Here is a 19,972-nt window from a genome sequence, read left to right as displayed (position 1 = left end):
CTGTTAGTTGTATTAAATGGCTCCTCCAGCACCTTTTCTTCAAATCAGTTCTTAGTTCACGTCGACATCATGCTGGTGACTCTCTGTGCTCTCATCACTGCTCTACCAAGTAAGTACTTTGACTATTATTGCACACATATATACTAATGTCGGTGTGTTTCTCTTGACTCCATGTCTTATTGTTGTTTGCAGGTGTGAGTGGTGTTACAGTGGTGACACAGAAACCTGTTGTATCAGTGAGGAAAGGAGAGACAGCCACCATGGACTGTAACCTGGGGACTGTTACTGACCAGTCTGCTCGGTGGTATAAACAGATTCCAGGAGGAGTTCCTCAGTATGTGCTGAAGTTTCGTCATGACTATAGTTCTCCAAACTATGGCTCTGGGTTCTCCTCTCCAAAATTCACATCCACTCATCAGTCAACATCAGATTATTGTTTGATTATCAACAATGTGGAGGAGGGAGACTCTGCAGTCTATTACTGTAAGACATGGGACAGCTCTGTTAAGGAGTACGCATCACAGTGATTTACACTGTGACAAAAACCTCCTCACTGATACTTCTGCTTTTTGACACTCTTCCACATCCTGATAACTGAGAGATCAAGAAAACTCAATGTAAACCCACCAACTGCAGATAATGTGTTGTCTGCAGTTTTTCTCAGTCAAGATTTTGCTCATTTCTTACAGGAAAATCATTATAACACTCGTTATGCAGTTCTCAAAAGAGTTCGACAATAAAAAAAAAATCCTTTTCACATTTCAATCACTTCAAAACTGGGATGAATGTATATAAAAATATTCTGCAGTACATCAAAAACGAAAGAAAACCATTAATCAACATATGAACATTACCTCTGACGTTACAGCGGTTTTATTAGAGAGAGAGCTAAGCGTTTTGCATTTAGCATAATTTTAAAAAGTTTACATTTGTTCAGTATATTGAACGGCAGAAATTAGGTTTTCTTTTCGGAAGTAAGTAAAAGGAAAGAAACAACAACAGCCGACAGGCTGTAAACAATGGTAGACTTGCGCGTAACAAGCAAGCGAATAATGCAGAAAACAGATTTTTAGACTCAGGATTTTAATGAATCGATTTCACGTTATCCAAGCCAGAATCGATTTTAATTGATAAATCGATTATAAAAACCCACCCCTAACCTCCCTTGTCTCACTCCTCCTCACATGGAAGAGTAATTCAGACTGTGACCAAGACCTGAATAAGATATACTACAGCTTTTAAGGAATCTGAACGACATTTAACATTTCCACTCATTTGCAGCAAATATAAACAGATTGATGAGGGAAATGACATGTTGACAAAGCATTTAGAATATGCCTCTTTACTACTTGTGCTGTTTGCTCATTGCAAAGTTTACAAGTTAGAAATCAGTATAAAGCAAACTGCTTAAGTCACGTGTTTATTTGCAGATATTAAAATGAACTGCTATTTTTCATACATCAAATAAAAGCATTCGATATTAGATATACAACATTTGTTTTCCTTTTTAAAAACGAAGAATACAGTTTCAAAGTAGCCACTAACATAAATTCAAAATGACTAACCTGAAATTGTTACATATAAGTAAGATGAAGATTCGAGAGCATAATCAGTGTGTAACCACATATGTAAAATTTCCACTCTTACTCTAAATAAGTGCTCCAAAAATGTATGTGTTTCCATATCTGTAGACTGGCAAGTAACATTACACAATTCTGCCTGGCTACACAAAGAGAAATGTCTAAAACGTTGGTTGTAAATTTGTAAATAAATCTTCACACTCAGTTAATGAAGCATCACATCTCCTCCTCCCTCTCTTCCTGTCCAGGATACATCTGCAGTTCTCGATGTCTTTTATAACTTCATGCAAATGAAGTTATGTCAGCTCTCTGTTAAGTGAGATGGAACTTTCCTGGATTATAAAATGTAATTCATATTATTATATTTTCAGGCTGCATTTTACTATAATTTGGTAAATTAGAGGCAGTTAACTGTTTACTTCTTTGGTTTGGTCCATTAACTTCCCATGATAAAATAAACTAAATGGAGTTCAGCTCTATAACTAATCTTTACTGCAGCTCTACTCTCAACTCTACTCTTATACAGTTCACTTGGTCTTCAGGAACTGCCTGTTTGTTCTTTCCTCATGAGTATTGTCGTGTATCAGTAAGTACTAGTAGGTACAGGACTGCACCAGTGCAGGATTCGACAATGTGTCCAAGGATTATGTCTGATACCTAATGACAGTCAGGGTGCTGTTGGCTAGCCTGTAGAGGTCTGTGTGTCACTATTTGGATATACACGAGTGGTCACAAATGGTCATCCTGAACAATGTTACAGGCAGCTTAACATTTTAAAGGCTTCTTGCAGGGCTCTCACAATGCTCATCCTGTTTGTTCTTCCCTACACAAACAACTGATATCAGTCCTGCTGATGGGTTAGGGACCTTCTGCACCCCCGTCCACCTGTCCTAGAGTAACTGACTGTCTCCTGGAATCTTCTCCATTCTGTTGGGACTGTGCTGGGAGACACAACAAACCTTCTGACAATGGGACATATTGATGTGCCATACTGGAGGAGTTGGAGTCCATTTTTTTCTTCATTCTACCAGCTATGACACTGACCATAGCCAAATGCAAAACTAGTGAAGAAACACTCAGAAAAAGTAAAAGGGGAAAATGCCAGTGACTTCCACGTGTAAAATCATTTCTGTTTTGATTGTTCTTTCATTATTGCCTGTGTCGTGCACCTGTTTTTGATTGCATTTACACCAAAGGAGCTGAAATTGATTAATTTTGGAATGGTTTATAGTTGTTATAGTTGATGCTTAAACTTGTGCTTTATTCAAAAATTAAACTTTGATTTGAATTTTGCTAAATTTAAATGTATCACTGTCTAGAGAACACTGTTAGATATTGTTAATGTGACATTTTGACATTTTTGGATGATGCTGATGTTCTTGAATATTTACTTCACTAAAGGTTACATTAGTGACTACTTTCACACTAACTGAAAACTTTATTCTGTTCACTAAAAAGGAAAAAGAATGTTTTTAATTCAGTGCTTTTATTCAGGTAATCCATGTTATTGAAAGGACCTGACACGCATACAATGTTGCAGGGTTGGTGACATTTTGTTTACACTTCGAGTTCCTTGATCAGACTGCTTGTGCAGCTTTTCAGCTGTCTAGCTCAGGGGTGGTGGGACTCCAGGCCTCAAGGGCCGGTGTCCTGCATGTTTAAATGTGTCCTTGATCCAATACAGCTGATTTAAATTGCAAAATTACCTCCTTAACATGTCTTGAAATTCTCCGGAGGCCTGGTAGTGAACTAATCATTTGATGCAGGTGTGTTGGTTCAAGGACACATCTAAAACCTGCAGGGACACCGGCCCTCAAGGCCTGGAGTTGCCCACCCCTGTGATATAGGGCTTTGGAGCGTGATGTCACGGGAGATGGGCCACGCCCCCGTCTGCCATGACAGTAGGCCAGCCAAAGGATACCATTTCAGCTATGGATCGTATGTGTTGTGTTGTCGGTTGCAACGTTAGATCACACGATCGTGAAGGCAAGAAGCTGGATAATGGGCTCTCTTTTCATCGTTTTCCGTCCTGGAGGCAACGTGAGGGATCCCATGTATCCGATATTACTAAACAAAGACGTCAGGCTTGGATTGCAGCGGTGAGATGAGCGGATATCGAGTTCTCTGCAATCCCCAGCTTTTTTTTGGTTTTCTCACGGTATTTTCTTTCCGGTGAGTTCTAAATTAATTCATATCACTCTTGAAAGGATTTTAGTGTTATTTTCAATGTGCTGAGGTCATAGATAATGAGATAAAACATGCTAATGTGTGATGCTGCAGAACCACGTCATGTCGACTGAGTAGCTTACGATTTGGCATTATTGCAGGCAAACCAGCATATGAAATGGATGTAACAAATCCAGACTGGGCACCAACACTGCACATGGGGCACGACGACATACCTGTATCAGACTCGGACCGGCACTCAAGGCGTACAAAACGGAAGCGAAAAAGAGCACCCATCGGAGGTAAACAACAACCCCCCCCCTCTAAAAACATACTAAATTGCTATCACTGTACACTAATCCGCACATAACTTCCAGATGAATCACACACCTGTCATTGGAATATTGGTGTACATTTACCTTATGTCTAATTTTATCTTACAGGCTTTCGTTATGCAGCTGCAGAGTCTGAAGGTGTGCCCCATGCAGAAGTGATCGATGAAGATCTGACAGAAGACCAACAACAAAATTACAATGTCATGGAGGCAGTGGACAGCAGTTGTGTTGGACAAGTGGAGGTTGAGGTACCAGCTGCAAATGTGGACAGTGGTGATCGGACAAACAGCGTCACAGAAGCTAAAGGGCAGACGAAGGATTGTGTGAGCAATGAACAGGGCAGAGCAGAAATAAACTGGCTGTTGGAGGAGAACAGACTGCTTCAATCACAGTTGCAAAAGGCAGAGCTGAATGAACATTTCTTAAAGGATGATACTGAAAAAGTAAGATATTACACTGGACTACATTGTTCTGCTGTCTTAATGTCCCTCTTCAACACTGTCAAAGATTTCCTGCCAATATCGAAGAAACTGACAGGTTTCCAAATGCTCTTACTCACACTAATGCGTCTGAGAGGGGGGGCGTGCATCAGATAAACACATCACAGAGGAATGTGGCATTCTTCAAAAGCTGTTACCAGGGGACGTAGTATTGGCTGACAGAGGCTTTGACATCAGAGATGCTGTAGGAATGATGTGTGCGGAGGTCAAGATTCCAGCTTTCACAAAAGGCTACTGTCAACTTGATGCAAGGGACTTTGAACAAACGAGAGCAATTGCCCACCTGAGAATTCATGTTGAGCGAGTAATAGGTAGTTTGCGCAACAAGTTCAAAATGCTACACACTACAATGCCAATCCGATTACTCATATCATGTGAGGGTGAAGACACAACACTGCTTGATAAGATTGTTAAGGTTTGCTGTGTTTTGGTGAATATGTGCCCCAGTGTGGTTGTCAAACCAGTGCAAAATGAAACCTGCTCTTGTTGAGTATTCATAAAGCTGTTGTGTTGCATGTGTAGTTCATTGTGAATAATTGTACTTTGTGTGAAGTGGTTTCAATAAAACAGAAAAGAATAGTATATTTGTTTTTTTTTTTTATTCTTGATCTGTTCACATGTACTTAGCAAGTACATAAAAATGAAATGCAAACTATTTGCATGGCAACACACAGCTGGCATTAATCTTGAACCACAAAATGAAACATTACAGGCTATTTAGAGCAGCACGTTGTTTGGAGAAGTATTTCCCAACAAGTTCAGGAAGGCACACTTTAAGAAAGAAATCTTGTGCTTGGCTTAAACGCGGTTCCCAGAAATCCACATCAGGGAAGATGCGTATCACAGCAAGGTCTCTCTGTGTCCACACAACGAGGTCACAGTGGTCATCTGGGTTTCCACTACACTTCCTTATTTCATACGGGTCCACATTACCGATGCACGCAATTTTTTCAAAGTACCGTCTCTTGGCGTCTGGGCGCAATCTGTCGCGATACACCCCCTTACAGCCCCAGTCTTTTGCGCTGATTTTGAGCATGGTTCTGGCAGTCCCGATTCCAACACTCCAACACTGTGCGCTTGTTCTGCTTCCTGGCCTACTGACATGGCGCCGCGATCCCACAATGCACTGCGGCGTGACGTCAACTCCAAAGCCCTATTGGGAGAACCTAATTAGCCAATCAGCCCCTGCTGCAGTTAAGTAGCAGAGGGGGTTGTTTATCAGTGCTGGGTGGAGCAAAGACCATCAGCACAGGAGCACAGAGGCTGCAGCCTGAAAATACACAAAGGGCATTTAGAAAATATAAATGCCATAAAAATGTCAAAAACTATAAAGGTCATAAAAAACAAAAAAGTCTGAAAATGTAGCAAGTGAAGCAATGACATTAACATTAACATTTCCAACAACATTAAGTTTTAAGCTTAAAATTTCCAAACTATGAAAAATCATTTAGAAACATCCAGTGAAAGAGAAGTACAGAAAATATATGCTGTTCCAAAAAATTAAAGAAACACTTTGTGAAAGTATTGCATCAAGTCAGTTAAACTTCTGGTCTGATCAGTTAAGTAGCAGAGCTTTGTTAGATTGTTAAAAACAACAATCAAACAAACAAACTGAAAATGAACAGAGGGAAAAAAGAAGAAGAAGATGACAAGGCATTACTAACACCAGTGATAATAATAACAATATTAGTAATACAGGCAAGACAAAAAAAAAAAAAAAAAACTCCAATGCTCCTCCTCCTGTTATTAAATAGCTCTTCCACCATTGCCTCTCCACTCAGTTCTTAGACCATACTGACAACATAGTGGTGACTCTCTGTGCTCTCATCACTGCTCTAACATGTAAAGTTAAAATATACTGACAAATAGACCTCAAATGTCAGTGTGTTTCTCTTGACTTCATGTCTTTTTGTTGTTTGCAGGTGTGAGTGGTGTAACGGTGCTGACACAGAAACCTCCTGTTGTATCAGTGAGGAAAGGAGAGACAGCCACCATGGACTGTAACCTGGGGACTGTAGCACTGTCTATTGGTATAAACAGATTCCAGGAGGAGTTCCTCAGTTTGTGCTGTTTTTTTTTATCATAGAAATAGTTCTCCAACCTATGGCTCTGGGTTCTCTTCTCCAAAATTCACATCCACTCATCAGTCAACAAAAGATTATCGTTTGATCATCAACAATGTGGAGGAGGGAGACTCTGCAGTCTATTACTGTAAGACATGGGACAGCACTGTTAATGAATTCGTATCACAGTGATTTACACTGTGACAAAAACCTCCTCACTGATACTTCTGCTTTTTGATGCTTTTTTTTCACATGCTGACAAAAGACCCATTCAGCAAACTCAGTGTAAACCCACCACCCTCAAATATTATTTTCATTGTTCTTTTTGAGTTATTTTAATGTTCATCAATGAAAACCCACCAACTTTACACAGTCTCTTCATAAACACTGAATTACTCTTTTTGATCATTTTTTAACATTCATCACTGAAAGTATATAACATATTGACAAATATGACGACCACCAAGAACACAAATTGTCACATATATGTACACAATTATATGCATTTTAAATTATGTGCATCTAACATAATTCAACCAATTATGTGCATGTTTTTAAATAATGCCAATTTGTCAAACAATTGTCTAAAACTCTGATAACTTTTGCATTCTATCTGCAGTAAATGACATTAATCAACTTAAATGGATTTTGTTAAAGCTGCACAATGAGGATAAAAAATATTCCATATGAAGTGAAAATGCAGCTAAATTAAATTTTATCTGTTGCTTCTCTTCTCTCTACAATTCTTTTCACATTTCAGCTGAATAGTAAAGGATGTTTACACCTCACACTGACAACATGCTGGGGACTGTCTGCTCTCTCATCACTTCTCTAAAGTGTAAGACGTTCTTTTCATCTGTTTCATAGCCCATCGTTTTGGAGAAAGACATTTCATGCATGTTTTTCTGTGTTTGTTGGCACATGTTAATGCAGCGGTAGGTTTTCTCCACATACCTGCTGTTCACATGGTTTCTCCATGTCAAGAAGTTGTTCTCAGCTGCAACAGAGAGAAATGGTTGAATTATGTTAGATGGTGTAAAACAATTCCTTGGGGGGTTCCTCAGTTTTGTCATCCTGGCAGCTCACTCGGCTTTGGAACATGATCTCTATTGCCAGAGGTGGGAAGTAACCAAGTATAAATACTTTGTTACTGTACTTAATTAGAATTTATTTTTAAACTCTTTACTTTCACTCCTGACATTTTATTACAAATATCTTTACTTTTGACTCCTTACATTTTCAAAACTGACTTGTTACTTTTGGTTCATTTGTAGAGTTTATGCTCAGGAGTAAAAGTGGGCTGGAAGAAGTGCAGGTAAGTTGTGTTTGTGTTACTTCAGATCTAGCTAGCTCTACAGAAGAGGAGCAGGCATGAAAGAAGTGACGTTGAATGAAGTGTCAGGTGAAGGAAGTAACAGGTAATATCAAATTCAACTTTTTTTATCAGCTCAATAAACATCAGGAAACACACAAACTCTTTGTGTGCTGTTTGTCACACAGTGTGTTACTAACTAAAGGTCCAGCTGCTGTATTTCACAGGGACACAAAAGAAAAGAGACGGCACCTCTGGTGCTCGCTGTCAGAGGCAGGTTACACCAAGTGTAGCTGAGATGAATTTGAATTTAAGATTTTGATGCTTAGATTAACCCATTGAATTCCAACTTTATTGGACTCTTAACTTTCTAGTACGAAGACAGTATAAGCAGTGTAGTTTCAGTGTAGGGGATGGGCATTATAGCTTGTGAAATTGATGGCATCTTGTTGAATTCAGTTGTGTAAATCCACAAAGAGCAGCAGGTCAGCTGATCACAGTCTGTATTCTAAGAAAATCTACTGAAGCTCATATTAGAAATTATTGTACTGTGATTCTTTTGAATCAGTAGTATCAAGAGTGAATCAGAGTATTTTTTTAACCCGGGTATCTTTACTTCTACTTAAGTAAGGAAAGTGTGTACTTTTGCCACCTCTGTCTGTCCCGTTGAGACTATCTCTTTACTTTGTTTCATATTCCAAATGTACGGGGATCAGGCCATTCCCCAAATGAAGTACAATAAAAAAAAGGTCAGGATGCATAAAACCAGTGAGGCCTCTACACCTTTCTTAGCCTATTGGCAGAGAACATAATGACGGCATTGGTTACAGAAAATTTTTAAACTACTGAAGGTTCCAGTGGGGCCATAATACAGAAGTGAAAAGAACATCATTCAACGATAAACTGGCCAAAACCAGGATGATTTTAGAGAGAAGAGTGAAAAGAATGATCAGACGACTTTTCCAAGAGCCAAGGACCACTTTTGGAGAGCTACATAAAGACCTGCTTAAATGCATGTAGGATTTATCTACATGGGCCGCATGTTTAGTTTCCACATAAACCTTTGACAATGGTCAAGGCTGAAGCTGAAGATCCTGTTGAGATTTTTCAAAATAAACTGAATTACGTGAAATAGTATGCAGAGTGTTTACGGACAAGAAACTAAAAAGATCCGTCAGGTGCCTGAAGGTCCCCCACCCCCCGGAAGAGGTCCAACCGAGCCACGAGTGCCAGACCCGGTCAAGCAGCCACTGGGAGTGAGCCGGTACATACCTGAGCGCCCAGCCCCGGACACCAAGAACCACCAACGCACTGATGCCTGAGGGCATCAGCCACCAGCAGGGAGTTTGGTGAGGGGAGATAGGCCTCCATACTTTGGAGGGCCTAAGATGTTCCCAGAGAGGTGGAGTCTAAGACCCGAACTGACATATAGACACAGACAAACAGGCACAAACGTGCATTCCCACCCTCATACACACATATACAAATACTCAGCACTCACCCAACGTAATAACAGACACAAATACACATTATGTACACACAATCATACTCCCCAAACATACTCTATACCCCAGGTCCAGGTACCCTCGCCCCCAGAGGGGGAAACCGCACCCAGACCCAGGAGATGTTACTCCTGCGGGACCTCCCTCCGCAGCAGCAGGGAGGTCCCGCATCCCAGACCCCAATCGGACAGCCAACACCTCCTCCCAGCCCCTCCGAGGTGGGCACTGGTGCCAGAGGTGAGGTTGAACACACAGACCGTTCTCTGGACACCGTATAACTTGCCCACCCCCAGGCCCTATATGTATGTGTTATGAGAGTGTGAGTAATGTGGATGTCTAAGTTGTGTTTTTTGACCTCGGATCCTCTCAGAAGCAGACAGGAGAAGTTTTCCTACTCCATAGGTGAACTGAAGAACAAGGTGACCGTCACAACCAGAGGCAGATGCAGCTGAAGCTACAGCAAGGCCACGCAAGATGCGGCGGGCTGACAGTGTGTCAGTAGCAGTCACAGCGCTGTGACATAATGATGGAGCAGTCAAAGGCTCGCTTTGAGAAAGCACAGAACCTGGTGTCTTTTGACTTCAATGACAGGGTGATTAACATGTTTGCATCTCAGAAAACCGGACGATGTGATCTTCTTTTTAAGTAAGGTAAGCCAGACCCCTCTCTTTCTCTCTCTCTATCCCCTTAAAACAGGTAACATGTGTGAGTAGAATTAAACAACGATTAGAATGGAATGCGCTTAGGTTTGCTCAGATAATAGGGAGCGGCTGGAGATCAGAGGAACAGGAATTCGTAAGCGTGTGTTTTGTTAGGATAACTTTGTCAAGCCCTGTTTAAAGGACAATAGTGGAATTTTTTTCTCAAAGCATTTCATGTGACCTTAAAGCTCTCCAGAATGAGATTATGTTGCTGAACCCTGACCCCTGACATCCCAAATCAGTGGGTGTAGGTATAAACCTTGATGGGTAAGTGTATAGTTTGAGGAATTTATTGACAGTGGGGGTCTGCCTGCCATAAAATGAGGAGTAAAAGCTGCCTCAGCTAGGTAAACAGGAAGAACAGTTACTAGTCTGGGGGAAATGTATTTACCCAGTTGTGAGCTCTAGTAACCTCCCTTGTCTCACTAACACTCCTCCTCACATGGAAGAGTGATTCAGACTGTGGCCAGGACCTGAGTTATGCTAAAGGTTTTAAGGATACTGAACAACATTTAATAAAATTTCCACTTATTTGCAGCACTGTTTTGAAATATAAACAGACTGATGAGGGAAATGAGATGTTGACAGTGAAAGTTGGTGTCTGCAGGATGTTTCAGTTCCTCTCCCCTCATCAGTGACAGTCAGGAGGTTTTTGTACAGCCATGTATACAAACTGAATCACTGTGGTATTCGGACAAGGCACCAAGCTGATTTTAACAAGTAAGTGCTGTTTAAATGATCATAAAACAAGAGAGATTTTACACAAATCTGCTGATGACTACTTAATTCAATATGTTTCTTGTTCAGCATCATTTTTTATGATTTTGTACAACATGAAATAGTTTCAGGTTGTCTCATATACAGGAGACATGGATTCGTTATGTAAAACAAAATGTGTAAAGGGGTCAAATAAATTTTTATATTTTTATATAAATGTTGTTCACTGAAAATGATGTGAAATATGTTGTTGTTCACTCTTATTATTCCCATAATGTTTTCATTTATATTTAGGTTCATTTGAAAAACATACACAGGCATGTTTTCTCTTTCTTCAATAGTAGTTAACAGTGTTACTAATGTTCAAAATTACTTTTAAGTGATTAGAACCTGGCCTAATAGTTTTTTTTAAATGAAAGAAAATTACTCACAGTAGCCGACATGTTATGCAGAAAATATGTTCTAGAATTAAATTGAAGATGTTTTACATGAAAAGTTAAACAGTAACTAGTCATATTTTCAAAAGGAAATTCAAATGATATGCTGGGTTATTATTTCTATATTGTTTTGCAGATTTAAATTATTTTAAACATTAACATTCTTTTCAAATTTTATAACAATTATTATGTTTATTTCATAATGACTATTATTGATGTCTTGCTTTCTGTTTTTATTACTTCTTTTATCATTGTCTCCTTTTGATTTTTCTTTTTCTCTGAACATCTTTTATGTATTTTCAGACTCCAGCCTCCCTCCTCCTGCCCTGACAGTCTTCCCTCCATCCAGTGCTGAGCTCCGGTCCAACACAGCTTCTCTGGTCTGTCTGTCCAGTCAGTCTGTGCCTTTTGCAGATGTGAGCTGGTTGGCTGGTGGGAGTCCAGTGAGCAGTGGGATCTCTACCAGCACTGCTGTTCAGAGACCAGACCAGACTTTCCAAATCAGCAGCTCTCTGACCATCCAGACATCAGACTGGAACATGGATAAGGTTTATACATGTAAAGTGTCTTTGGCCTCAGAGACTTCAGAGAAAACCATCAAGAAGTCAGAATGTCCCACTGAATAGTCGAGGACCAGAGTGTGCTTTTAAAATCTGCTTCTTTACTGCTTGTGCTGTTTGCTCATTACAGTCTTTACATGTTAGAAATCTGAATAAAGCAAAAGGTTTAAGTCATGTATTCATTTGCTGGTTTTTGACAAGTATTTTCAGGAATTCATGTCTTGCATTAAATTAATAAAAGCATTGATTTAAAAAATGTGTTTTCTTTTCAGTAAATAAGAAATTGTGTCACTGTTCAGTAAGATGACTGGAATGAAGTGTTAAATAAACACTCAGAAGCACACTATTTTTTAAATGTCTTCTTCCCGTAGTTAAAACATAAATATATTCTGGAATACACGCTATGTAATATTTGAACACTAGAGAGCATCATTTAATAATTCTTCCTGAGTAACAGAGAGGGCAAGTGTCAAAGGTTTAAAATGTTGGTTATAGATTTGCAAATGAATCTTCACACTCAGTTAGTGAAGCATAACCTGTCTGCTCTTCTGTTTCTTCCAGGATGCACCTGCAGGTCTTAGTAACTCATTTATAACTTTAAGTAAATGAAGTATCAGCTCTCTGTAAAATAAAATGGAACTGCTGTTTACTGGCAATGTTTCAATTCATATCATTGTTTTATTCAGAGACAGTTAGCTGAATACTCTTAGATTTTAGCCTAAACATAACTTACTTACTGTAAAGCAGCACTAAGTAGAGTTCAGTTATAAAACTAAACCTTTCTGCATCTTTCTACTGTCATTTGCTGTTTTGCTTTAAACATTTAAACCATTATATATAACCAGTAGGTACATCTGTCTCATTCCAGATGTAGCTTTTTTACAAACAGTATTTTTAATTTTTTAGTTATCTATAAACTGTATTCTTCATTTTCTGCTATTTATTCTGTTAGTTATTTAGATGTTCCCACTGTCATGGCATCATTAACTTTAATAGCTGCACAGTGACTCAGAGAAAAGCACTCCAAGGGTTCTTTAACACCGCCCAAAAGATCACTGGCTGCCCTCTCCCCACACTGGAAGATCTACACAACACCAGCTGTCTTAAAAAAGCCCAAAACATCATAAAAGATACCTCACATCCTGGCCACTCCCTGTTTGAACTGTTGCCCTCAGGCAGACGGTACAGAGCAATCAGTGTAAGGACTTATAGACTCAAAAACAGCTTTTATCCAACTGCAATAAGACATCTGAATGCTACAAAAAAAATGTTCATCACGCCACTCTTGTATTAATCTATGCACTGACTGAAGCATGTATGTGGGAATGTATGTGAATGTTTGCTGATACTTGTTATTAGCACTTTAAGTATTCTATTTATTTTGTTTATTGAATTTTATTGTTTTATTTATATTTTGATATTGTTAGGGATGATGCACTGATCGGGGACCATTTTTAATTTTGTTGTACCTGTGACAGTGACAATAAAGATTCTGATCTGATCTGAATAATGACACATTAATATAAGATAGTATCTATAGATATCTAACAAGGACATAATTGAATGAAAACAAAACACAGGGCACAAGGCCCAGGACCATGACACATGAAGGCAATCCATTTCTTCCACTTTTGTGAAAAGACGTCTACTTTAGACCTTTGCAAGAAAGGTTCACCTTGTGTGTCACCCACATAGCAGATCAATCCTCCTTTGATATTTGTATATCTAGTTCTTTTTCCCATTTTGTTTTAATATCAGTATTATTCCCTTTGTGCTTCTGGAGGCCTTGGTATACTTTTCCCATTTTTCTTTTTGAATGTTTCAATTGAAATATATACATCATGTTGTTAATAAAAAATAAATGAAGAAAAAAGGAAATAAATATTGTGATGATGTAACAGGGTGAAAGGAGGAGACACAGCTCCTCCTCCTGTTAGTTGTATTAAATGGCTCCTCCAGCACCTTTTCTTCAGTTCTTAGTTCACATCGACATCATGCTGGCAACTCTCTGTGGTCTCATCACTGCTCTAACATGTAAAGACTTTGACCTATATACCACACATATATACTAATGTCCGTGTGTTTCTCTTGACTCTGTGTCTTCATGTTGTTTGCAGGTGTGAGTGGTGTTACAGTGGTGACACAGAAACCTCCTGTTCTATCAGTGAGAAAAGGAGAGACAGCCACGATGGACTGTAACCTGGGGACTGTTACTAACAGTCCTGCTCGTTGGTACAAACAGATTCCAGGAGGAGTTCCTCAGTATGTGCTGCGGTTTTATCATGAAAATACATCTCCAACCTATGGCTCTGGGTTCTCCTCTCCAAAATTCACATCCACTCATCAGTCAACAACAGATTATCGTTTGATCATCAGCAATGTGGAGGAGGGAGACTCTGCAGTCTATTACTGTCAGACATATGACAGCTCTGTTAATGAGCACATAGTATCACAGTGATTTACACTGTGACAAAAACCTCCACACAGACACTTCTGCTTTTTGATGGTCTTTTTATAAAAGACACACCCAACAAACTCAGTGTAATCCCACCACCTTCAAATAGGTTTTTTTTTTTTTTTTTTTTGCTAGCTGCAAAATTAAAAAATTAGAGAAGAATCTCTGATGGAGCTCTTTAGTATGCACACAGTTTTTCAGTGGTGACAAGCAGAAGTTAATTAACAGTTAAAAGCAAGACACTCAGCAATGTGCTACTGTGAAACACGGAGAGACATTAGGGAGGACATAAAAAGAAAAACAAACAAACTAAGTGACACCATAGCTTTTGTGGAATCTGAACACATTACATTCCCAAACACCCAGTGTGGAATAAAACACAGACATACCGAAATGAATGTGACAGTTTACACCTAAAATGTTTTAGGTAATATAATTTGGTCAGTCCTAGCTCCCTTGAATGGTAGCAGAAAACTACTCACTTTTTGTTTAAAATAATAATAATAATAGTAGTCGTAGTAGTGAAAAAAGTACATATAAACAATCAAAAATGATGGATGATTAAGAACAAAGGAAGGTAACCAATGAAATACAAACAAATACCAACAGCTCCTCCTCCCATTAGTTGTGTTAAATAGCTCTTCCAAATCTTTCACTTCTCAATTCTTTGCTCAAATCAACAACATGCTGGTGACTCTTTGTGCTCTCATCACTTCTCTAACATGTAAAGAGTCTGAGTTACAGTATAGCTTAGACCCCATGTTATATTCATCTGTATTATCTTGACTCCATGTGTTCTTGTTGTTTGCAGGTGTGAGTAGTGTGACGGTGCTGACACAGAAACCTCTTCTATCAGTGAGGAAAGGAGAGACAGCCACCATGGACTGCAACCTGGGGACTGTTACTGGTAATGCTGGTCGTTGGTATAAACAGATTCCAGGAGGAGTTCCTCAGTATGTGCGGAGTTTTCGTCATGACTGGAGTTCTCCAGACTATGGCTCTGGATTCTGAATCTGAATCAGAATACTTTATTGATCCCTAGGGGGAAATTGTGTTGGTTACAGTGCTCCAGTACAAACAGTAACAAAAACAGATAATACAAGAAATAAGAAATAGCACAATATATACAATATATACATATATATAAGTCACTTACTAATAAATATCTGAATAAGAAAGAAGAGCATGTCCAAAAAGGGTGTAGCTATTGCAGTATACAGTGTGGTAGGTGGATGAGTTGTACAGGGAGATGGCCACAGGCAGGATTGATTTCCTGTGTCGTTCAGTGGTGCTTTTTGGTAATCTCAGTCTCTCACTGAACGAGCTCCTGTGGCTAGCCAGCATGTCATGGAGTGGATGGGAGGAATTATCCAATATTGTCGTGATCTTGGACAACATTCGTCTCTCCATCACCACCCTAAGAGAGTCCAGCTTCATCCCCACAACACTACTGGCCTTCAGATCAGTTTATTGAGTCTGTTATCATCAGCAACCGTCCACCTGCTGCCCCAGCATGCAACAGTGTAGAGGATAGCACTGGCCACAACAGACTTGTAGAAAATCCTGAGCATTGTCCGACAGATGTTGAAGGACCTCAGCTGCCTCAGAAAATAGAGTCGACTCTGGCCCTTCCTGTAAAGTGCTGTGGTGTTTTTAGCCCAGTCCAGTTTATCAGCTGGATTGAAACAGGGGTCAAGTGTTTCCTGGTCTTCCTCAAGTCCACAACCAATTCCTTGGTCTTTGCCACGTTGAGCTGCAGATGATTCTGTTCACACCACTTGACAAATGAGTCGACCACAGCCCGGTACCCTGACTCATTGTCTCTGCTGATGCATCCAACCACTGCAGAGTTATCAGAAAACTTCTGAAGATGGCAGGTCTCTGTGCAGTGGCTGAAGTCTGTGGTGTAGAGGGTGAAGAGGAAGGGGGAGAGGACAGTCCCTTGTGGTGCCCCTGTGTTGCTGATTACCTTGTCAGACACACACTGTGGGAGACGCACATATTGTGGTCTCTCTGTCAGGTAATCAACAATCCAGGACACCAGAAAAGCATCCACATGCATCGCTGTCAGCTTATATCCCAGGAGGATCGGCCTGATGGTGTTGAAAGCACTTGAAAAGTAAAAAAAACATGACCCTCATAGTACTTGCTGGCTGGTGCAGCAATGTAGAGGAGAGAGACTCTGCAGACTATTACTGTCACACATGGGACAGCTCTGCTAAAGAGGAGGTATCATAGTGATTTACACTGTGATAAAAACTTCCTCACTTTTACTTCTGTTTTTGGACACCAACTTAGTGAACCAAAGGCACATAATTCATTTTAAACATGCTCTGTTATTTTTATTCTTTTTTTTTTAAATTTCCACTTTTACTTAAAAACAAAGCACAAGAATATACACATATATACATATGCATATACACATGCATGTGTTTGATCAAAAACATTCCCAACATACTAATTCTGAATCAGATTTCAAGCAAGAGTAAAACAAAAATGAGATTACAAAAATCCTCTTCGCCAATTTGTTTAACAAAGGGTTTTTAGACTCTTTCACATTCAGATTACAGATTAATCAGGACAACTCAGTGAAACCCACAACCTTCAAAGAGTGTGTTATTAAATACTGGATTGCTCCTTTTTTATTGCTTAATTCAAACTATATACAATCTGAGAATATAGCACCAACTACTTTATAGTCGAGTAAAGTGCATACATTCAGCAACCACTTTATTAGCTAAGCCTGTTCCACTGCTTGTCACTCTAATCCAAATAACCGGCATTTCACATCAGCAGCATCTCAAAGCATTTAGTCATGCAGGCATTATCAAGACAGCCTGCTGGAGTTCAAACCGAGGATCAAAATAAGGAAGAATGATGATTGAACGTGGCATGATTATTCATGTCTGATGAGCTGGTGTGAGTATTTTAGATATATATATATATATATGTACTGGGACTTTCCTGCTCAACCACCTCTAGGGTTTATGGGGAATGGACTGAATTGAGAAAACATCCAGTGAACAGCAGTTCTTTGCTGAGGTCAGAGAAGACTGACCATATTAGTTTGAGCTGATAGAAATGTAAAAGAAACTCAAATAACCACTCAATACAAGCAAGCTATGCTGAAGAGTATCTTTGAAAGCACAACACATCTGACCTTGAAGCTGATGGGCTACAGGAACAGAAGACTACACCTGTCAGCTAGGAACAGGAAACTGGGGCTATAATTTGCACTGTTTCACCAACATTAAACAACAGAAGACTGAAAAACACTGAACTCGAATGACTGCAGTAACCAGATCTCAGTCCAGTAGAACAACCTTGAAACATGCTTGAAAAGGAAATTTGGAAGAGCAGCTGTGACAAAAGAGTGTCTCATTAATATGCAGTTAATCAAAAACAATGTTATAGTGACTATAGATCATAGTGAGATAATCGTCTTCTAAATTTAGTGTGTATTAATCAGAAACACATTCATGAAGCTTTTTCTAATCTAATAATCAATATTTGAAATATCTGACCTGTGAATGTAAGCTTTTTTTGTTGAAACTCTTCCCTGTGATTTTCTCTATACCCAGTGTCTTCAGGAGCTTTCATATCTCTTCTCTTCTAGATGCATTTCTGTTAACCTCACTTGAATGTTGTTCAGAATGACCTAATCCTATTTTCTAAATGGTTATTACTAGTGCTCAGAAACCACCAAGAGAACGTGAGAGAAAATGAGAGTACAATTAAATATAAAATGATAAAGTTAACAGTAGATTTTCTTTTGCTGATCTAAATCCAGATACTTTCAAGAAATATAACAACACAATATTTTAATCTTATTTTATCTTTACAAACACCAAGTGCTATGTACAAATGTGCAGGGGTAGGGGCTCCGGGGAATCCAGGGGGAAAAGACGGGGTTAATCACACTCGTGCCACGTCCTGTTTTATTTTGATGGCCCCTTGCTTCCCCTGTGATGTTATGTTTAATTTGTTCCTGCTGTGCTTCTATTTTCTTTATCAGACTTTTGTGTATATATTGTGTCAGTCGTCCCTTGTCCCTCATCCGACTCTCTGACTGTGTCTCAGTAGTTTTCCAAGTTTAGGCTATTTTTGCATTCTGGTTTCTCTTTATTTTATATTCTGGTGTTCAGCCCAAAATAAATGGCTCATCTTCTGTTTCCAAGTTTCCTGTTTCCCTGTGTTGTCTGTGCATGGGTCCACACCTCGCTTCATGCGATCTGTGGGCAAGTGGGCAGAGGTAGGAGATTCTGAACATCCTTCATGTATTTTCAGGCTCCAGCCTCTCTCCTCCTGTCCTGACAGTCTTCCCTCCGTCCAGTGCTGAGCTCCAGTCCAACACAGCTTCTCTGGTCTGTCTGTCCAGTCAGTCTGTGTCTTTTGCAGATGTGAGCTGGTTGGCTGCTGGGAGTTCAGTGAGCAGTGGGATCTCTACCAGCACTGCTGTTCAGAGACCAGACCAGACTTACCAAATCAGCAGCTCTCTGACCATCCAGACATCAGACTGGAACATGGATAAGGTTTATACATGTAAAGTGTCTTTGGGCTCACAGACTTCAGAGAAAACCATTAAGAAGTCAGAATGTCCCACTGAATAGTTGAGGACCAGAGTGTGCATTTAAAATCTGCTTCTTTACTTCTCTTGCTGTTTGCTCATTACAAAAGAATCCGCTCATAAGAACATCATTTTTAAAATGTATTTTTCCCATAGTTGAAACATAAGTATATTCTCAAATACATGCTATGAACACTAGATTTCATTATTAAGTAGGAGAGGCCAAGTCTCACTGGTTTAAAATGTTGGTTGTAAGCTTCAATAATATCTTCACATTTAGTGAAGCATCACCTTTAAACTCCTCCCTCTCTTCCTGCCCAGCATGCAACTACAGGTCTTAGTTTTTCATTCATAACCTCATGTTTTCAGCTTTCTGTCAACTAAACTGATCCTACGATGTGAATTGCTGCTTACTGAAAATGTTTCAGTTGCAGTCATTTGGTCATTCACAAACTGTTTTATTTTTGGACAAACATAACTTTATGTATTGTGAAGAAAGTCTAAATAAAGTAATAAAGTCTATATTCATTTTTCTGTTGTTTTCTGAACCTTGTGCTGCTGTAACAAGTGAATTTCCATTAACCGCTTAAGACATCACATTAATCCCTTTGGGGTGGGATCAGGAAGGGCATCCAGTGCCCCCCACCGAATCAAACTTGCAGAGCTTCTGGCTGTTGTAGCATGGCACCAAATGAAATCTGTCCCCAAAATGTTCATGTACAGAGAGCAGGCATACAGAGCGCTGAAGCTGAAATTTAAACTTAATATCACTTGTTGAGGAAATTTGCAATCTAATTTAAAATAACCAAATATAAATAAAACCAATCACAATTGTTTTTTTAAATTTATTTATTACTTTTTATTTAGTAATTTTTAAATTTTGATTAAACTGATTGTTGGTAACAATGTCACTTACAAAAAGATAGCATCTCCTTCAGCTGACATGATGTAATTTAAATGCTGTGAAAAAATTTTGACATATTTATCAGTTTTATTTTTACAGTTTATTTTAACTTTTAAATCTTAATGTCTTTTCAAAGTGTGGGAATTCCAAGCTGCAAACTGTTTCTGTTTAAA

General features: G+C 39.2%; 2 protein-coding genes across 2 annotated transcripts; both read left to right on the top strand.

The window, feature by feature from the left end:
• The first annotated feature begins 53 nt into the window (after positions 1–53).
• Positions 54–12,247, top strand: LOC146576259 (immunoglobulin lambda-1 light chain-like). Its single transcript, XM_085271377.1, has 4 exons — positions 54–109; positions 193–519; positions 10,850–10,879; positions 11,617–12,247. The coding sequence occupies exons 1-4, from the start codon at positions 70–72 to the stop codon at positions 11,937–11,939; spliced, it is 720 nt and encodes a 239-aa protein (XP_085127503.1). The 5' UTR covers positions 54–69; the 3' UTR covers positions 11,940–12,247.
• Positions 12,248–13,863: 1,616 nt separating this feature from the next.
• Positions 13,864–18,938, top strand: LOC146576258 (immunoglobulin lambda-1 light chain-like). Its single transcript, XM_085272653.1, has 4 exons — positions 13,864–13,907; positions 13,991–14,327; positions 16,260–16,275; positions 18,588–18,938. The coding sequence occupies exons 1-4, from the start codon at positions 13,868–13,870 to the stop codon at positions 18,936–18,938; spliced, it is 744 nt and encodes a 247-aa protein (XP_085128779.1). The 5' UTR covers positions 13,864–13,867.
• The last annotated feature ends 1,034 nt before the right edge of the window (positions 18,939–19,972 follow it).

This window comes from Mchenga conophoros, linkage group LG4 (genome assembly GCF_057382185.1).
Source record: "Mchenga conophoros isolate Kocher_MC1m ecotype Shallow Benthic linkage group LG4, M_conophoros_male_GT1.1, whole genome shotgun sequence".
Taxonomy (NCBI): Eukaryota; Metazoa; Chordata; class Actinopteri; order Cichliformes; family Cichlidae; genus Mchenga; species Mchenga conophoros.
The sequence above is the reverse complement of the archived record's forward strand: the minus strand, read 5'-3'. Positions and strand labels throughout refer to the sequence as shown.